The following is a 19,110-nucleotide window of genomic DNA, read 5'->3' as shown; positions in this document are numbered from 1 at the left end:
CCAGCACCGCGCTGCCCTCCTGCTCCGCAGAGCGGCCATTCTTCAGAAGCCAAAATTCTCTGCAGTGGCCGTCTAGCACACGCCTCGCTGCGCTCGCCTGTGTGCGAGAGAAAAACAAAAAATCGCTCGGAACACACCGCAACGCACGGCAGGCCAGAGCAACAGGGCAACGACGCAACGACGCAACCATCTCGTTCTGCCTCGCGAGCTCGTTTTTAGCCGGTCACACAGGATCCGGGCCTCTGCACCACGTACTGTCTGTGTGTGTGTGTCGGGCAGTTTTGGGCAGTTTTGTGCAACTCTGCGCAACTCTGTGCAAGATTTGCAGATGCTGCTGAGGTTATTGTTCGGGCATGGCTGTTTGTATCGCTCAGCTACATAATTTCCCAATGCGGCGGCTGTTGCATTGTTTTCGCACTGTGGTCTTCAAACCCGAGTTCTTTTAGTTAAACCAAAACAAACGTATTTTGAGAAACTTACATGTACATTCGTGTGACGCAGTGGGAAAAACAGAAAAAAAGTTGTGTAAAAGACTCTTATTTCTTGTCGTTTGCGTGGATATATATATACGTCTGGATATCTGTGTGGATATATATATGTGTAGAGGTGTGAGTGTTTGTCTTGTGGTGAAGACTTGGTATTTCGGTCTGCAATCAGGTTACTGATCCATTTTTTAGATACAGATTTGGTCGAGTTCAAGATTCGGGCACGGCGCATCCGAGGAATATTCTTTTATCCGGATTGAAAAAGGGGAGCTGTAATATAGTTTGGCACTAATAATAAAAAAAAAACATTTGCTTTTTGGTTCATTTCAAGAACACACACACATCTAATTTATCCCCATCCAAGGCTCGTCTGAACACACATCTCGAGGTTTTTGCCAGGGGCGTAATAATAATAAACGTAATAAACGTAATAATAATAATAATAATAATAATAATACCTAATTGCATTGAACCAATTGATACACATGTCGGAATTACAATCGGTTGATTCGTTCAACTCTGACTCGTCGTCGCAGTTCCAAGATGACCAGCAGCAACCACAGGAGTACGTGCCATCGGGCACGAACCGCAACGGCAACCAGCTGAGCTTGACGAGAACCGAAACGGTCAAGTCTCTGCAGGACATGGGGATGACGTCGGACGCTCCGGTGCCGGATGTCAATGCTCCGCAGACGAATACGAAAACCGCGATTTTCCCAGAGGAGTACACGATGGAGACTCCGACGGGGCTGGTGCCGGTGGCCACCTTGCAGAGCATCGGGAGAACGTCGACGGCGATCTCGCGGACCCGGACCAGACAGATGGACCGCACGTCGTCGGTGTCCAGCTCCATAGACGGTACGCACTCCAGCGAGGAGATAAACAAGGAGAAGAACGCGAACGCGGACCAGAACCAGACGGACGACTTGGATCCCGAGATCGAGTTCGTCACGTTCGTGACGAACGATCCCAACAATCCGCACAATTGGCCGCTCTGGGTTCGTTGGTCCTTCACGATTATCCTTTCGTGCCTGGTTGTGTGCGTTGCGTACGGCTCTGCTTGTATTGCGGGTGGTTTGTTCACGGTTTCGGAGAAATACCATGTTGGGTCGGAGGTCGCTGTGCTTTCTGTGTCTTTGATGGTTATTGGTTTCTCGCTCGGTCCTCTGATTTGGTCGCCGGTGAGCGACCTTTACGGAAGACGAGTGGCATATTTTGTCTCCATGGGTCTCTACACGATCTTCAACATTCCTTGCGCCATCTCGCCAAACATTTCGGGGCTGATGGTGTGTCGGTTTTTGTGTGGAGTGTTTGCCTCTTCCGCCCTGTGTCTTGTCGGTGGTTCCATCGCTGACATGTTCCCAAGTTCTACCAGAGGTAAGGCTATTGCCTTCTTTGCCTTTGCACCTTACGCGGGACCAGCCGTGGGCCCGATTGTCAATGGATTCATCTCGGTATCTACTCGTAGAATGGATCTTATTTTCTGGGTCAATATGGCGTTTGCCGGTGTGATGTGGATTATTGTAGCCTTCATTCCGGAAACATATGCGCCTGTCATCTTGAAGAGACGTGCCGCGAAGTTGAGAAAAGAGACGGGCAATGCGAAAATCATGACGGAGCAGGAAGCGCAAGGTGTCAGTATCAATGAGATGATGAAGGCATGTCTGATCAGACCGCTATACTTCGCTGCAACCGAGCCAGTTCTGGACGCGACGTGTTTCTATGTCTGTCTGATTTACTCCCTTCTGTACGCATTTTTCTTCGCTTACCCAGTGATTTTCAGTGAGCTCTACGGCTACAAAGATAACTATATTGGTTTGATGTTAATTCCTATTTTGATAGGTGCAATAATGGCGCTGGGTTTCACATTTTGGTGTGAGAGTCAGTACCTGAAACTCATTAAAACCCGTAAGGCTACGCCAGAGGACCGTTTGCTAGGAGCCATGATTGGTTCACCATTTGCTGCTATTGCATTGTGGATTCTTGGTGCAACCGCAGAAAAACATGTTATCTGGGTCGGCCCCGCTTCTTCAGGTATTGCCTTTGGTTTTGGTATGGTGTTGATTTATTATAGTTTGAACAATTATATCATTGATTGTTATGTGCAATACGCTTCCAGTGCTCTAGCCACCAAGGTCTTCCTGAGATCGGCGGGTGGTGCTGCTTTCCCTCTATTCACAACTCAGATGTATCACAAATTAGGATTGCATTGGGCAAGTTGGTTATTGGCTTTTATTTCTACAGCGATGATTGCATTACCATTTGGATTCAAGAAGTGGGGTAAGGAGTTGAGACACAAATTGTCAAGCAAGGATTACTCTATCGATTCAATTGATGCTTAGGCATCATTTTCTCATGCAAACGAGTTTAGGTTTCAGCAAACTACCTCGTGCCTATCATTTTCTTTGATGTTTTCATTTTATTCAACGTATTTTATATACTCTAGCATGTTAGTACTGTGCCATTAAGCCATTTAATTCATGATAATATTTTTTTGCCATGCAGATGGTAATGAATAGCAGCGCTCTTGGTTTCAACAGTTTTCTTTATAAGCTCAATAATGTGTTCGATCTCCTTTTTGACATCCTGGCCGTCTTTCTCTCTAAGAAGAGTGAGACTTTTGTCTTCACAAAATTCCTTCTTGATCCTGTTCCTCATTTGAACTCTTTCAAACTTCTTTTAACGGCCGAACTGATCAATAGGCCAAAAATGTTGACCACCATCAAACTCGATGACCAAATTGTATTTACTTAGATAAAAGTCACAGCATAAACTGAAAATGTTGGTGAGTCTAATAAATTTCCGTTGTTCTTTCTGTGAATTCAAATCCTTCTTTCTGCAAAAAAACAAACCTGATGCTTGATATTGGAACCTGCAATTTTCTTAACTACCGTGAAATGATTTGGATTTTTATCGAATTTCACTATCCTGATTGTATCTGCGTATTGAACCATGCTTGCGATGGCATGAAACAAGTATCAAATAGAACAACATGGAAGAAATAAAAAATTGCCATGGATATGAGTGACGACTTCTAATATATCATTGATGTCTTATGAAACTTGGGATTGTGGGCTGCCTTTAAATGCAAAGCCATTCACACGAAGGCATAGAAGACCGGTTTTAATGAGTCGTGGAACAACAGTACTACAGTAAATGGATTCATTTCAGTATCGACTCGTAGATTGGATCTATTTCCTGAGTTAATATGGCATTTTCTGTGATAATATAGCATATGCTGGTGCAATATGCATTATCAGAAAGATGACAAAACAACCTGCCTTTCTTTACGACTTTGAGTCTTTTCTAGCTACAATTGTTGAAGCCCTTCAAACAACCATTCTGTTGAAATCTCCTGTATTTTTGTGCAAGTAATTACTCAACTCCGAACATTTAAAACTTTACAGTTTTCGGACTTCGGTTTGTCTATATGTATTTTTTTGGTCCGTTTTCAATTATTGATTATCAAGTTTCTTGATGCTGGATGAAAAACGGTAAGAAGCTATCATTCCTTTGAAAGGAAGCATCGCACATTGGGGTCAAGATTAAACACATTTGTGTCTATTTGAACAATGGTTACCGACCCTTTCATTCAGCAGTACTTAGAAAGGATTGATGAATATTTAGAACTCTCTCTACAGCAGTTATCGCTTTCGCTATCACCGAAACAACATAATAAGGATGAAGAAGAGGATTTGCAAAGTTTACAGGAGAAATTGCAGAAAATTAAATTGATCGTTGCGAAGATCCATGCCTCTCTCCGGTCACACTCATCGAAAGTTGTCGAGGTGGATTATGCTACCGTATTAGATCTCTTATCCGATTTACCAAGAGAGCAATTTATTGAACATCAAGATGGTCTAATAAATCTGGTCACAAATGCTATCTACCAGTATACTTTATTGCTATGCTACTACACTTTAAAGAGCGAGTGTGTGTCATTTTTACCAGAGGCCTATGAATCGGCCAGATACTATAAAAGGGTATCAGACTCCAAATTATGGTCAACATTATATTTTGTACAGACGTTACCAAATAAAATTGCTATTTTTTCAAGACAACTGAACTATAGCTTTAAAAAGCTCAAAGCCATTGATGCTTCCAGCGAATACTCTGCTGAGAAATTAAAAATATTGGGCCACAATTTCTTGGAAGATGTCAAACCAAAGTGGAATAAGATGATGATGGTACATGATTTTAGGTTTGTGGGCCTTCCTAAAAAATCTGTCAGCTGGGCATATTTTTTTTTGAATTTACCTCGTGCAATGATTCGCGACGAACTGCACAAAAAGATCGATTATATGGATCATTTAACAAAGAACTACACTACGAAACTAGGTCAATTAATTATTTCCTTTGAATCAGGCAGTAAGAGCACCATATCTGACGATTATAGGAAGCATGTAGCTGCTCTGCAAGAATTCTTCAACGGGAACGATAATGATAACATTTACTCCATGGTCCAACATACAATGCAATTTCGTTCTAATGTTGAGAAGATTTGTGATACTAAACCAAGCATAGCAACAAGATATTGGCCTTGCGCATTATTGGTGCTTACTTATGGGCCATCTTCGATTATTTCAATTTGGCAATCACGCTTCAAGATCCTTCATTTTCTGCAAGAAAATGTTGTTGATTTTGCAATGGGTCTGATATACAATTGGATATATATCCCCCTGAAAAACGTGTGGGCCACAGTAAGACACGATGATGATAGTTCAATAGCAATGATGTCAGCAGGTACTTTAGATTCAGAGATTAATTCTTTAACAAGAATGATAGTAAGCTTTGTTAAGGAGAAAAGTAATTCAAACATTGATGTTGACACCTTAGTACAACAAATAGAGCATGGTGATTTAACGGATTTTATGGAAATTTACGAAAATCAACTGGAAAAACCTATCAAAAACATAGTCACAGGTGGACTTATCAGATCTTTATTAATTCAAGTTCAAAAGACGAAAGTGGAGGGTTCGCTGGCATTAAATGGGATCGATAAGATGCTACAGTCCCAGCAGCTTGTTTTTGGTGTCGTCGCCGTCTCACCTGCACTTTTGATATTATATGTTACAACCACATGTGTTTACAGATTGATAAAAGTGGGAAACTTCTGGTCGAATATTGAAGAGTGTAAACAAAACCTAGGCGCTTGTTTAAATAATGTTGAAAGATTATTAAATTACGACGAGTCCGCAAAAAAGGATACTGTCGATAATTGTTTAGCGCAAGGTCTATTGACTATTGAAATTTCTAGTATTGCTCGGTATGGAAGTCTTTTGGTGCCTCGCTCGAGGCTTAACGAATGGTACAGGGATGTTGAAGAAATCTCAGATTCGCAGTTAAGCAACAGTTCAAGAATAAACGTTGTCAATAGAATTTATCACGTCTACGGAAGATTTTTCTGACGTATGTATATAAAACTCCATTTTTTAAACTCACACATCTATATATATTCTGTTTAAACTAATCAGTAAAAAAAAAAACGAATAACTCTTGAATTCCACTCGTCTAGAAAATACTGTTGACAATATCAGATCCAATCGTTGCACCTGCACCAAAGATTGCTGCGTTACCCAACTGACTGCCAAATTTTTTGAAATGGCTCGGCTTATTTGGTGCCTGCTGCTGCTGCTGCTGCTGCTGCTGCTGCTGTTGTTGTTGTGGTGGTGGTGGAGGTTGCTGATAATAATTAGCTGAAGCTGGTGGAAAAGGTTGCTGATACGAACTACCAGAGGGCTGTGGCTGCATCATTTGCTGTGATGGCTGTTGCTGCATCATTTGCTGGGATGGCTGTTGCTCGTACTGAGGAGGAGGCGGTGCCAGATTTGCTCTAGAGGATGAAGAGCTTCCTGAAAACGCTGATTTAACATAGTTGCTTGGGAACATACCCACCTTGCCATTACACCTACCTTTGAACCATTCGGGTGATGGTTTCTCCAAAACTTCAACCTTGTCCCCAGGGACTAGACCCAAGTCACCATCCTGTTGTGGATCAAATTTATAGATAGCTTCGACGAACTCACTAACCTTTTCTACCGGTTGCTTGGAGTCGTTAGGATTATATCTTTCTGGCAAACTTTCCATTATTCTTCTGAACGTCTGCTCAGAGATCACGTTAGACTCTTGTAAAAACTCTAGCTCTGTTCTAACTGTTGTGAGAGAGCGGTTGATCAAAGAAGCTGACATCTTTATTATATTTACTGTGTTACTTTGTTATATCTTTGAGAATTGAACAGCTATACCCCGAGATCTTTTCAATTTACCCTTCTATATATACTCGTTCTCCTATTGTCTGCCTCGCGCACAGAAAACGGTCGCCTTTAGGAACAAAAGTAGGCTTATAAAGAACAAGCTTGGAATGAGGACTATTCTGAGCTACCTGAGCTACTGAACCAGTGACATTTAGGTCCCTCCATTGACATTACAAAATGGCTGCAGATCTTGAGTAACTGACGGAAACGTCAAATAGAATTTGAACAATTACACAACACAGCGGGATCCACGTTGACATGGAGAACAATCCAGCACTGTAGATGCTTCCAATGAGGAAACCCGATATTGTCCCTGCTATGAGGCCCTGTGTGCCACCGTATATCAGATATATAACCATTATCCAGAGGCCTCCGGCTTTCTTCCTATGGGAGAAGCTTGCCCAAAGCCCTGCCACACCGTAAAATGCGCCATTGAAAATCAGACTCCAATACAAGGTGAACTTCCAGATCACAGAGACGTCGTACAACACCGCCAGTGAGACTCTATTGTTGTTTATAGGCCAATACAATGATGGAAATGAGGGAGTCACGTAGCCCACCGGTATGTCATTATTGGTAAGAAACGATCTGCTTGTGTTAGTAGATGCGATGAACCAAGAGCCCAAAAGGGAAAGTGCGCATACCTCATTGCTCTATCGGAAAACTGTACAATGCATCAAGGACTATCAGAATCCTCAACTCTTGTATATATATCCTCAACATTTAACTGTATATATAGAATGAATACATATATACCATGATGGGTCAATTCAATTGCCCTCTTAGAAAAAGGCGGAAAGATGCACAGTTTTGTTCTTGATCACCAGGAACGGGCATATAAAGAAGCTTCAAAACTTTTGTCACTTACATGATTAGAGGGGAGGGCCTGGTGGACTCAGTCTTCCTTATCTTCATCATCATCATCTTTCTTCGTGATACCGGCCGCCACGAGAAGTTCCTGAATCTCCTGCGGTTTGTAAACTTTTTGATGGAGATCGCCTTTCTCGTCTTTCTGGATTGTTGCAAACTCAACACGGTCATAAGTCAACGTACTACTATCCGAGGTCTTTGAAAGAGTTTTCAGTGCTAGATCTATGGCACCCTCCAGATTTATTTCGTCTTTGTAATCAACTTGCAGTAGTGTTTGAGCTGCGGAAGTATTAGCACCAACACTGATAGCTTTCCATCCAGTATAATTCCCCGATGGATTCGATGTGTATAGCTGGTAACCGTACCTTTCATCGTACCCAGCATAAATGAAAGACACACCAAAGGGTCTCAAGCCACCATGCTGTGTGTACCCCTGCTTGATATCACTTAGCCTTTTAACGAGAATTTCTACAGGAATATCTTCGTTATATGTCTTCAAATAGTTTTGTGCATACACCCTGGCCGTATTTATCAGGATCTCAGCATCAGCTGTCAGCCCTGCGACAGCAACGGTTATCTTGTCATTTAATCTGTATAGCTTTTCGGTAGATGTATCTTGCTCCAATAATTTACTTGTTACCTTACGTTCAGCAGCCAAAACAATTCCATCAGTTGCCATGACGCCAATTGCGGTACCTGCATGTGAAATGGACTCTAAAGCATACTCTACTTGGTAAAGACGCCCCTCTGGCGAAAAAATCGTTGTTCTGGAATCGTATCTTCTGGACCCCATTGTATCTCACCTGTTCCTGTGCTCGAGTATATAATGGTCAGCAAATTGTTAAGGATTAATTCGTTACGATATAGTAGGCAGTCAAATAGATTTCGAGTTTTCTAAGTTTGACCTTTGTGCGTAGAGTTGATGGAACTTTCCTTTGCCACCGAATACGAGTAAATACAACAAGATGAAGTATCACGTGGAAAACAGTGAATCCCGCAATGAGATGGTTAACATGGGAGGGCGCGTTACAATACCATACAATGGCTAGAATATGGACTGAATATACGGCACCAGATGGTACAAAATATTACTATAATGCTAAAACAAAACGGTCTACCGAAGAGAAACCTTTGAGTTTTTTTGACACAGATGATGTTCGCTATAATAAAAAGGCCAGATTAAACATAACTAGGAGGCCCTACTTCGTGCTGCCGCTGGCAAACCAATGGCATCTTGTCATATGCGATAATGGTGATAAATTCTTTCATAATGACGAGACAAAAGAGTCAGTTTGGGAGTTGAAAGACCAGCAAAGTTTAAATTTACTGAGGGAGGTGGATAAACAGAAACTGGTGTTACTAGTCGGTATTGCTAGGGGTTATTGCAGCCCGCTGGACTCAACGATATATGAGGAAGTGTGGGGTGAGCTGGAAGCCGCAACACCAGCTATGGATGCAGAATACTCAAGTGAAAAGGTTGCATTTGACACAAGTAATGATGAAGAAGAGGTTAAGACAGAAATGGTGGATGAAGATTCTATGAATGACGATTCCGAAGATGAAGACGCTCTTTTCTCAAGAGATGTGTTGGTCACGGGCTACAGCTCTTCTTCTGAAGATGAAGAGCAGAGTGAAGGGGAAACGGCTCAAGTTAGTGCTGAAGATGATGCAAGCGATGCTCGCTTAATCGGGCTGCATGCGATAGATGGACAACCCAATGATTATGACGAACAGTCAAGCTTAGGTGTCAAAGAGGAATTTTTCGAATTACTGAAAAAATATGATTGCGATCCCTTCTCGTTATGGCCTATGCAGCTGAAAAAGGTGCAGAATGATCCAATATTTTACAAGATCACTGATGATGCACTAAAAGAGAATATATTTGAAGAATGGTGCCAAAGAACTGTTGAATCGAAGTCTACGCAGGCCTTGGAACCTGGAGAAGAAGAAGAAGAGTCAGAGAACGAGGATGAGTTAGAACCGACGAAGTTTCATTATTTAGCACACATCGTGGCTAAATCAGATATCAAAGCTAATACTATATCTCAAGACATCAAAAGTCAAAACAAAAGTCTTTTCAAGAGATACAAGATCAAAAGATTCGTCAAGGACAAGAAGGAGCAGGATTCATTCGTTTCAAGCCTCTTGTTTTTCTTCAAAAAGATAGAGCTGGCGGAGCGTCAGTCAATTTTTGAAAATTTATTGAGAGACAATGAAAGAGTTATTGTAGAGAACATAAACGGTCAAGAAAACAAACTGCGAAGAATTTTGAACGATGATGATTTTTCTGAAAATAAAGCCTACTTTATTGAAACCCAGCTGCTCAAACTGGAGAAAATCATTGGAATCAAAGGAAATTTGCAGGATCTAGCGGATAACACGAAATATTATGTGCTCGGAATCAAGGACAAACTCATAGCATTGAAACATTACTTGAAATCATTAATTTAGAGATATCATTTATAATACATATATATTGAACTATTTCAACTACCGACTATTTGATTTGGTGCCTCATTTTCTGAAATACATATAGACTTGTATTTTGCATCAAATTTTAGTAAATAATTATGAAGGTCCAAAGGACGCTCGGTTTTTGCCATAGGTAAGATTTCATCGTTCTCATAAATCAACTTGCGACCAATACTGGGTTTGCTCGAAGTAAAGGGAAACCTATTGATAAAATTTCTCAAAGTTTGAACTGCAGCATTTTCTACATTTGCCTCATTATCCTTCAGAGGAAGCGGTAGTAAATTCATCAATTTTTTATTATATTCGAAGTTTTTTTCATCTATATTATCATTCGTCTCCTGAGTTGCGGGATCTTCTAATGCTGTAGCGTTCAGTGCACCCTGACCATTGACTTTCTCGAAGTTACTGTTCATTTCACCCAGTTTTGTTTTTAAATCAAAAAACAAACTTCTGGCCTCTGGAATAATGGTCAGCCAATTCATCAATAATGCTTGGAGTTCAAACGCACTTTCACTCTCGCTGAAATCAAGTTTCCCTTCGGCAATAAAAGTGCGTACCATCGAGCATATAAGTTTCATGAGTTCGACATCATATAGCGATATGTCAGTCTCCCCTTCCCCATTTTGCCCTTCATTAGCCTCGTTGGATTTTTCTGAGAGGGAAATAGCTGCATTTGTAAAAAACTCTTGCATCAACATTTTGGTTTCAATGTTGGAGAGTTCAATTAAGTCCTGTCTTGAAAATGGTAATAGTAACATCTCTTTTTCAATGTTCTTTCTCGAAGGGGTGCGATCCAAGCCGGACTGTAATGTAGAGTGCGAATATTCCGAGATTGAACTACCACGCAATCCCATCACCAACTCGTAAATATATTCTATGACAGGAAATTTTAGCTTCATATGGGTAATGAACCAAATAAGAACCCTACGATAGCCACTGCAGACGAGCATTTCATCCATTAGTCTCCAGGCTAGATGCGGATTCCTCTGAATCACTTTCTCAAAAGTTGATTCTAAACACCATAGATCATATATATCGTCTGGTTGCACAAAGTGTTTTTCGTCTTCTTCTCCATCTTTATTTCGATCAACATGGCTCTTGGGTTCTGAAAAAAAATCACTCAAGAGTAGTTCATCTTGTTCATTTTTAACGCAGGAAGCTACAGATCTCAAAAGAAGTAAACTTTCATCTTCTTCAAGTCTTGAAGAACTCGCTTTAAGCGTTAAGGAAATTATTATTTCCAAATCAGGATTCTTTATGAATTTATAGCTTTCAAAGTAATAAAAATTCCTTCCTCTCGGAATGTCTCTCCAGTCCTTGCCACTGTAATCAAACTCAAAAGAGTTTGGATGCCTTACCGCCTGGGATTTGCCCGTTGTTAAAAGCTTCATGTGTGAACCGAACTGGTTTTGTTTTAATTCTTCACCATTTTCAAATTCAGACTCATTAGATTCATTATAGTCACCTTCATGTTCCATTACATCATCATCAAAAAGACAATTGCACCTTCTTTGTATAGGCATTTTCCCTTTCGTACTGTTATCATTGATCCTTGAATCGTTTTCTTCCAAATCACTATCATTAAAATCATCGTATTCGTATTCGAACATATATCTGACATCTTCGTCGAACCGGTCACCAGCCTGGAGATCAGCTAGTAATTCTGTAACGTCCTCCAAATCTGTCCCCAAAGCCAAAATTGCAGCAGCGTGTGATCGTAGATCAGCATAAAGAGCTCCTTGACAGAGTTTTCTGCCATATGGAGACATAAACGTATTGACAGATTCATGCTTAAAGTCATGCTTATAGTATTCGACATGTCCATTTAAAACCGCTGCCACAACAGACCGTAAAGCGGTTGCTCCACGTACTGTGGCACGAACAAGAAGTGGCGTATCAAATGTTTCATGTTCCTCCTCTAATCTATCAATTTCTAAGCCTAGCAATATTACACAAGTTAGATTTTTCCACATAGAAATTAACGTTGATAAAAATGGATTTAGTTGAATTGGTAAATGTTCGTATGACTTGTAGATGTAATACACTGCTAAAATATCGACCATGTAAATTAGTTCTAAATTTTGAGTGCTAAAGCCATGAGGTAGCCATTTGTTTAATTGTTTTCGCCAATTAATCGATTCATCGCTATTGTTAATTGAATTGAGTCTTTCGAAATCATCAAAGTTCAGTCGTATCATTGAACGTTTAATAATTTTTTGCATGTTAAAGCAGGTGTGAAACTTCCAATCTAAACCATCGACTTGGGTTAGTTCTTCTATTCCCGGAAACATAAAGCCCAAGGTTAATTGATAAAGAAAATCAATTGATATGATATGTTTATCATTTGGGAGAGGTTGAGTCAGAGGATCTATTAGACCAGATAGAATTCTAAATTGTGTGAACAGCAAAGGACTATCAATTTTCTGTAGTCCCAGGGCCTTGGACAAAATGTCATGTCGTATTTTTGGGGACATAAAATCAAGTGTGCCATCTTGATTTATATTGAAGCTGAATACCGTCTCATTATTTTTGCCAAAATCAGTGTCGTCTAGTTTCTTACTGTCGGGTTGATCAAAAGATAAGCTCCTGGGATCAAAAAGTTTGAAAAAGTTTGAAAATTTCAGTGCTGAAATTTTTGATTGCTTGGCACCTTGCTCCACTAGTGTGTAGTAGCTATAGTAGTTACGATAGCAATTCGTAATCTCAAAATTCTTGTGATAGTCATTGACCGTCTGTTGCAAATATTTATCGCCGTCACCAATTCTCATTGTCAAAACCAACCAGTCGAGCAGCATGGTATCTTTGATAGTCCTGAGATAATCATAAAGTAAATTATAGTCGCTAGCAAGGACCAATGAAGAATTATGAATGACATTTTCAGTCAAAAACCCCAAGGAAGCCTTGTATCTTGGTCTGTTGAACTCTTTAACGTTAAAAACAAAATTACGGTTCTCTAGCACAAATAAAAGAAATTTGCAAAATATGTAGTCATTGATTTCCCATTGCCTTCGCAAAACGCTGGTAGCCGCTGGGGATATAGGAGGGTCATGCGAGACTGCAAAATCATGGTTTATTAGCGATGGTCCCGCTTGGGTGGCAAACAGTGCAATTATTGCGCTCTCTGATATCAAAAAGTATCTTATGTCCCGATTCTTTATGATTGTTTCGTCCTTCAACAGTCTTATCAAATCCGCCGTTGTAGTTTCAAATGGGATACCTTCTGATGACAGCTTTTCCTTCAGAGTACCTTCTTTGTGTGACACGGGTTCGTTTTCATTCTCATCAACCACCTCTGCGTCACTACGGATATCGAGGACAGATAGGCCCTGGGCCGTGGCTTCCATCCTACCTAGATCCTTCAATGTGATATTTTTTTTCGGTACTGTGAGACTTATCAAAAGCAATGAAGCTAGTAAGAGAAAAAGTGAACCCCTAGTAAATACTCTCTGGACGTGGGGGCTTAAACAGATGCAATAAATGTCATCAGCGGTAAACTCATCTTTTAAGGTATGCTGGCTGCTATCGTTCGCCGTTTGAGAAATAAGCTCGAAATAATTCAATAAGAGCCAGCGATCGCTGTCCGGGTATCTTCGACAGCTTGTTCCAATCGTCTTTGTCCGAAACAAAAAATGTCCGAGAATTCCTTATCCGGACAGTCGAATTGAATTGTCCGAATTGCATTTCTAATATGCTTCTCAAGTGTTTCTCACTCCTTTTCATTTCTAGTGTGAAAAATTTCGGTACATACGCCACCAGACCGAAAAGGGATCAAGGTGAGTTGCAGGTGGTGGGGGCAATTTTAAAACCGATATTCCCAAGCAGGGGTGCGATACATGCGATAGGTGCGAAACATATATTGTGAGATAAGAAGGTGCAATGGTAGTCCAATTTTGTTATATTTCATAAGATATAAGTCGAATAGCAATTAAAACTTTGAGTATTGAAACTTGAAACTTTTGAATGCGATAGAGGATGTCGTTTAAGTTAGTAATGTTTGGCAGACGGTTCTTTAGCTGCAGTGCAAGTCAGACGTTCAAGAGGAAGTCTTCACATAACGATGTGTTCAGAATGTTACCTAGGGTACCCACGACGCAGTTCCTGGAGAGTAGGGAACTTACGCGTGATATACTGTTTAGTGGATATCGTCCTGTCATGTACCCTGTGACTCAGAATCCGTTGCTTGCAGAGAGGAATCGAAATGGTGAGACCACTCTGATTAGTGAAGTAATAGGGGAAAGACGAAAAGAAGAGCAGCAGAATAATGATCACAATTACTCGGTAATGGCTGGGCCTCGAGGTTGTGGTGGTATTCACTCGGGCGGCGTCAATGGGACGTGGAGATATTCTCCCAAATTGCCAAATAAGCTCTTGCCATATAACATTTGGACAACCACAAGCATGGGAATGGAGTATTTTCCTGAATGGTTGAATTTGCCACGCCAGGTGGTCAGGAAATTAAAGCCGTTCGATAGACATTGATTTTTGACGTGCATAATATCGGAAAAGCTGCCCTAGGGTGCATAAGAGGCGTGTTATTTCTCCTTGAATAATGGAATCCGGGCACCATGTCTTAGCACTACGATTTGGAAGTTATGGCGGATGCAATAGTTTGCCGGGTTTGGTACTAATACACTTTTTCATACTTTTTCACGCAGCAACGGTCTATAGGCGGTAGTCCGAAATAATGACCCAGTTGCAGACAGCAAGCGCTGTTATTTTCTCATACACTGACTTTTTAAATTATAATACATAGACACATAGTCGAGCTGGAGTATTTTAACGAAAAATATGTTATTGCAGTAGCATATAATTTCCCTTTATCATAGGTACTTAGTACGCAGTCGTTGATCCTTCAAATCTGTGGTGATACAAGGTTCTTTTGAATCTACATGACTTTGGAATGATAGACAGAAACCGCGCCAAATGAGCTATTGTAACAGCTACTTTGAAAATATGGCAGAATATGACCACATAATGCAACTTGGTGAAACACTTTGCTGGGACTTATGACAAGTACAAACTCGTTTCTCACTGCGGGAATTGTGTCACTTTACTGCACTCGACGACATTTGATAAAACCATTTGTAGGAGATCCATCTTATTTTCTCAAATTTTCGATAGATAATCATACGTATACATATACACAACGGCGTATGGAAAGCTTACAATTTGAACCATCTCTTTCTTTTGGACTCGACTTGTGCAACGCATTCCAGTTCAACCTTTAATGATTCATTAGGGAATGAAACAAGAATGCAACTTCTTGCTGGCTGATTTGGAAAAAACTCCTTATAAATCTCATTGACTTTTACTGCATACGACTTATCGCTTAGGAATAACAGAACTTTTAAAATAGAATCAGTTGAGGAGCCACTTTTCTCGAGTACTGTTTTCAGATTTAGAAAGGCATTTCTGGCCTGATCCTCGATACTGGAAGGTAGCTTCCCCGTTTTTTCATCCGTGCCAACACAACCTGATGTGAACACCAATTGTGAACCCGAACCAGTAACAAATGCAGGCGAAAGAAGTCCACTAACAGTTGATGAACCAACTTGTGCCCATGTAATCTTTTCAACCATTTTGAACCGCTATATCTTGCGGACACTATCTGCGCTTTGCCCTCCGTGCCTCCTAAGATTAGACACTTCCATATAGATGGGTTCTGATACCTTGCAGCCAGTCATACAAGAACCAGTAAAGTAGGGTAAATAAGCTAATCATGTTCCTCCACAAAAATAGTATCTAACAAGACCAGTATATGCAGTTCTATCACCTTCTTTCAGAATGTTGGCGATATCAACGTTCAATGGCGATTCTGGGACTGGCTCTTGCAGCAATTGCTCTATCGCCTTTAGGACGTGCAACAGATCCCATGCCGGCGACCAATGCTGTCTTGTCAAAATATCAAGACAAATCTCTCCCGTTTGAAAGTTAACATTACAGTGGGGCATTTTGTAGGGTTCAAATTTAACCATCGGCGGCGAAATGGGGTAGTCTGATGGAATTTTAATGGTCAATCCGATGGAAAACCCATTGTAAGGTGTATCTGAAGGTCCTCTTATGGTAGCCTTCCAAGACAACAAATCGTATTCATTAACAGGTGCCAACTGCACGATCAAATTTTCAAATGCCTCGCCATGGCCCTCAAGCACTTTTTTGATCTTCTTGTACTCTTTGACTATTCGTGACATTTGCCCTTTGTTAGTAAAGTTGAGTTTGGGGTTTTTTTGTCCCCTGTTGCGCTGCCCGATTCTTTTACAAAATTGAAGAATTTCTCCTTTAAAATAAAAGTTGCCACTCGCTCGCACCTACAAGACTATCCTGGCAGAGGAGAAGAGTTAACGAGAGAATACGAGACATGTCGAGACTAGTTGAAACCGTGGCAAAGATTGCATTACCAGTAGGTATTGCTGTAAGTGCACTTCAATATTCCATGTACGATGTCAAAGGTGGCAGTCGTGCTGTGATCTTTGATAGACTCAGCGGTGTTCAAAAGCAGGTAGTTGGCGAAGGTACACATTTCTTGATGCCTTGGTTGCAGAAAGCTATTGTGTACGATATAAGAACCAAACCAAAAAGCATCGCTACAAATACAGGTACCAAAGACTTACAAATGGTATCCCTAACGCTGAGAGTTCTACACAGGCCTGATGTCCTGAGATTGCCTAACATCTATCAAAACTTGGGCTTAGATTACGATGAAAGAGTTCTGCCATCCATTGGAAATGAGGTATTAAAGGCCATAGTGGCAAGGTTCGATGCCGCGGAATTGATTACTCAAAGAGAATTAGTTAGTCAAAGAATCAGGGATGAACTATCCCATCGTTCGAGTGAGTTTGGCATTCAACTTGAAGACGTCTCGATTACTCACATGACTTTTGGGCCCGAGTTCACCAAGGCTGTTGAGCAGAAACAGATTGCCCAACAAGATGCGGAAAGAGCAAAATTCCTCGTTGAAAAGGCTGAACAAGTTAGAAACGCAAGCGTTATTAGAGCAGAGGGAGAAGCTGAGTCTGCTGAGTGCATTTCAAGAGCCCTGGCAAAAGCTGGTGACGGCTTGTTGCTAATCAGAAGGCTAGAAGCATCAAAAGATATTGCACAGACACTAGCAAATTCACCCAATGTGACTTATTTGCCAAGCTCTTCGGCAAGTGGCAGCGACGGTACTCCAAATTCCCTGTTGCTCAACGTTGGTCGATAAAAACTGCGAAATTAAGCCATATTAGTCAAGATTACATTGATCGCTTTTTTTTTTTTTAGACTTGTATATAGAAATAATTATTAAAAAATTAGTAATAATAAAAGAACTTTAAAAATGGAAGAATACTGACTGAAAGAGGTAGAAGAAATGGATAGCTTTTTCATTTTTTTTTTTTACAATTTTCCTTTTATTTTCCGCAAAAAAACAAAAATAAAAAATCATTCTCCGAGTGAAAAAGAAAGTTTCAGGCGAAGGGAGCAGGTGCGTTGGGTAGTAATAAAAGATAATATGTGCGAGCGCTTTTGTGCCTTTGAATAGTAGTACATTTAGACTTGAGAGATCGTTGGTACACCGACTTGAGCTGTTTTTCTTCTTCTTGCTGAGAAACCACCAGCAGCACTGAATGGCCCATTGCTCAATAATGACAAACCGGACAAAATCATCTTGGCCAAGAAGATGAAGAAAGAGAAGTAGAAGAACGCGGTGACTGCTTGAGACTCACGACATCTCTGGGTAGAGCCTTGAGTGATATTGTTGGAGTCCAAGTAGTCTGTGTTGGTGCACGAGTGAGTTCTCGTGGCGACTGCCAGAACAGTACCCGCGGTAAAAGTGAACGCGAAGTTCAAAAAGTCGAGCACAAATAGAATGATAGGCCAAGCTAATGGCTCCAAAAAGTTGGCCAGCAGACCGTAGAACGAGTCTGTCACCATGGCAAACGCAGCGGCAAACATACAGAAGTTGACCCTCGAGCTATGCGACGATTGTGTCGCCAACAGCGAACCAACCAAACCCAGTAGAATGACCAGGAAGCAGAAGTTAATTGCTCTTAAAATATTATCGACTAAAGCTAACATTTTTGTTACTTTGTATATTCAGTTATAATGTGTGTGTGTATACAGCGGTGAAAGTAATCAGCAGCTAGAAAACAACCGAAAAATATAAAAGATTATATAAGAAACAACTACCCAAGTGCATTTGTCATGTTGTAAAATACACATCCCTTTTTATAAAAGAATAAATGACAGTTCATGATGAACAATCATCATTAGCGGCATAAAGCAATTCCGTATTTCCGAAAAGGGATATATTACCTAGTAGCAAAAACAAACAAACACAACAAGTGCAGAGAAGCTCAAGAAAGATGAGGGCGATTTCGGCTTTTTACGGTGCTCTGACAGAAAGAAGACGGCCCGAGCACAGGGCAGGCAGCCCATCTCTGCCACGGGTGCGGGAGAGCGAGCCGAGCAGCTAGCAGGAGGGTTCTAGGTGAAGAAGGAAGGCAGAGGAAAGGAACGGTAGAGAAGAGAAAGGAACGAGCACGAGGAGGACCTTGTGTGGGAGACAATAGGATGGGTGCGAAGTGATTGCGCTGTCGACCAGGCAGACAGGAGGCTGCTTTTTACCGGACTGTCCATTTTGCTACTGGTGTTACGGTTATTTTCTCGGCAACAAAAGTGATGGATGTGCTTGTGTACGGGCTTCTAGAAGGAAAAGATACCACTTTCGGTACACGGAGCACAGATCATGTTGCACGATATGTTTACGTTTCACCCGTTCGGGACAGCGTTGCGCAGTTTAGGGAGGCAGAGGGGTCCAGAGGGGTGGGAGGGGTAGAGAGGCCGGGTAGTGGGGATGTGTGTCCCCTCTCCCCATTGGGAGATTAGAATTCGGAGAGGAGGGTACCCGGCTGTCGAAATAAGATAAATGGCGGTATAAGAAAGCAACGGCCCCCTGGGGAGAGGGAATGGAACGAAAAGGAGGATCAGCAGAGCTTCAAGCAAGGGAGTTCGGTTTATAAATCATCGGATAGTGGTTTGAAATCCTCGTC

The 19,110-nt window shown here is 41.2% G+C and overlaps 11 protein-coding genes across 11 annotated transcripts; 5 read left to right on the top strand and 6 right to left on the bottom strand.

Moving 5' to 3' along the window:
• Window positions 1-970: 970 nt before the first annotated feature.
• Window positions 971-2,827, top strand: HG535_0B02290 (MFS transporter; the record flags this gene model as incomplete). Its single annotated transcript, XM_037287024.1, has 1 exon — window positions 971-2,827. The coding sequence occupies one exon, from the start codon at window positions 971-973 to the stop codon at window positions 2,825-2,827; it is 1,857 nt and encodes a 618-aa protein (XP_037142919.1).
• Window positions 2,828-4,057: 1,230 nt separating this feature from the next.
• On the top strand, window positions 4,058-5,893 carry NCA2 (Nca2p; the record flags this gene model as incomplete). The annotated part of the gene is made up of 1 exon (XM_037287023.1): window positions 4,058-5,893. The coding sequence occupies one exon, from the start codon at window positions 4,058-4,060 to the stop codon at window positions 5,891-5,893; it is 1,836 nt and encodes a 611-aa protein (XP_037142918.1).
• A 103-nt stretch (window positions 5,894-5,996) lies between these two features.
• On the bottom strand, window positions 5,997-6,674 carry HG535_0B02270 (SH3 domain-containing protein; the record flags this gene model as incomplete). The annotated part of the gene is made up of 1 exon (XM_037287022.1): window positions 5,997-6,674. The coding sequence occupies one exon, from the start codon at window positions 6,672-6,674 to the stop codon at window positions 5,997-5,999; it is 678 nt and encodes a 225-aa protein (XP_037142917.1).
• Window positions 6,675-7,634: 960 nt separating this feature from the next.
• PRE9 (proteasome core particle subunit alpha 3) lies at window positions 7,635-8,402 on the bottom strand (the record flags this gene model as incomplete). The annotated part of the gene is made up of 1 exon (XM_037287021.1): window positions 7,635-8,402. One exon carries the CDS (start codon window positions 8,400-8,402, stop codon window positions 7,635-7,637), a length of 768 nt encoding a protein of 255 aa, XP_037142916.1.
• Window positions 8,403-8,608: 206 nt separating this feature from the next.
• Window positions 8,609-10,060, top strand: URN1 (Urn1p; the record flags this gene model as incomplete). Its single annotated transcript, XM_037287020.1, has 1 exon — window positions 8,609-10,060. The coding sequence occupies one exon, from the start codon at window positions 8,609-8,611 to the stop codon at window positions 10,058-10,060; it is 1,452 nt and encodes a 483-aa protein (XP_037142915.1).
• A 35-nt stretch (window positions 10,061-10,095) lies between these two features.
• Window positions 10,096-13,425, bottom strand: CAF130 (CCR4-NOT core subunit CAF130; the record flags this gene model as incomplete). Its single annotated transcript, XM_037287019.1, has 1 exon — window positions 10,096-13,425. The coding sequence occupies one exon, from the start codon at window positions 13,423-13,425 to the stop codon at window positions 10,096-10,098; it is 3,330 nt and encodes a 1,109-aa protein (XP_037142914.1).
• Window positions 13,426-14,053: 628 nt separating this feature from the next.
• On the top strand, window positions 14,054-14,560 carry SUE1 (Sue1p; the record flags this gene model as incomplete). The annotated part of the gene is made up of 1 exon (XM_037287018.1): window positions 14,054-14,560. The coding sequence occupies one exon, from the start codon at window positions 14,054-14,056 to the stop codon at window positions 14,558-14,560; it is 507 nt and encodes a 168-aa protein (XP_037142913.1).
• Window positions 14,561-15,243: 683 nt separating this feature from the next.
• Window positions 15,244-15,660, bottom strand: HG535_0B02220 (RidA family protein; the record flags this gene model as incomplete). The annotated part of the gene is made up of 1 exon (XM_037287017.1): window positions 15,244-15,660. One exon carries the CDS (start codon window positions 15,658-15,660, stop codon window positions 15,244-15,246), a length of 417 nt encoding a protein of 138 aa, XP_037142912.1.
• Window positions 15,661-15,798: 138 nt separating this feature from the next.
• On the bottom strand, window positions 15,799-16,272 carry PEX4 (E2 ubiquitin-protein ligase peroxin 4; the record flags this gene model as incomplete). Its single annotated transcript, XM_037287016.1, has 1 exon — window positions 15,799-16,272. One exon carries the CDS (start codon window positions 16,270-16,272, stop codon window positions 15,799-15,801), a length of 474 nt encoding a protein of 157 aa, XP_037142911.1.
• A 167-nt stretch (window positions 16,273-16,439) lies between these two features.
• PHB1 (prohibitin subunit PHB1) lies at window positions 16,440-17,282 on the top strand (the record flags this gene model as incomplete). Its single annotated transcript, XM_037287015.1, has 1 exon — window positions 16,440-17,282. The coding sequence occupies one exon, from the start codon at window positions 16,440-16,442 to the stop codon at window positions 17,280-17,282; it is 843 nt and encodes a 280-aa protein (XP_037142910.1).
• A 326-nt stretch (window positions 17,283-17,608) lies between these two features.
• Window positions 17,609-18,136, bottom strand: FHN1 (Fhn1p; the record flags this gene model as incomplete). The annotated part of the gene is made up of 1 exon (XM_037287014.1): window positions 17,609-18,136. The coding sequence occupies one exon, from the start codon at window positions 18,134-18,136 to the stop codon at window positions 17,609-17,611; it is 528 nt and encodes a 175-aa protein (XP_037142909.1).
• Window positions 18,137-19,110: the final 974 nt, after the last annotated feature.

The sequence above is a fragment of the Zygotorulaspora mrakii genome, chromosome 2 (assembly GCF_013402915.1).
Source record: "Zygotorulaspora mrakii chromosome 2, complete sequence".
NCBI classification, from domain to species: Eukaryota; Fungi; Ascomycota; class Saccharomycetes; order Saccharomycetales; family Saccharomycetaceae; genus Zygotorulaspora; species Zygotorulaspora mrakii.
This window is presented reverse-complemented; position numbering and strand designations above follow the sequence as displayed.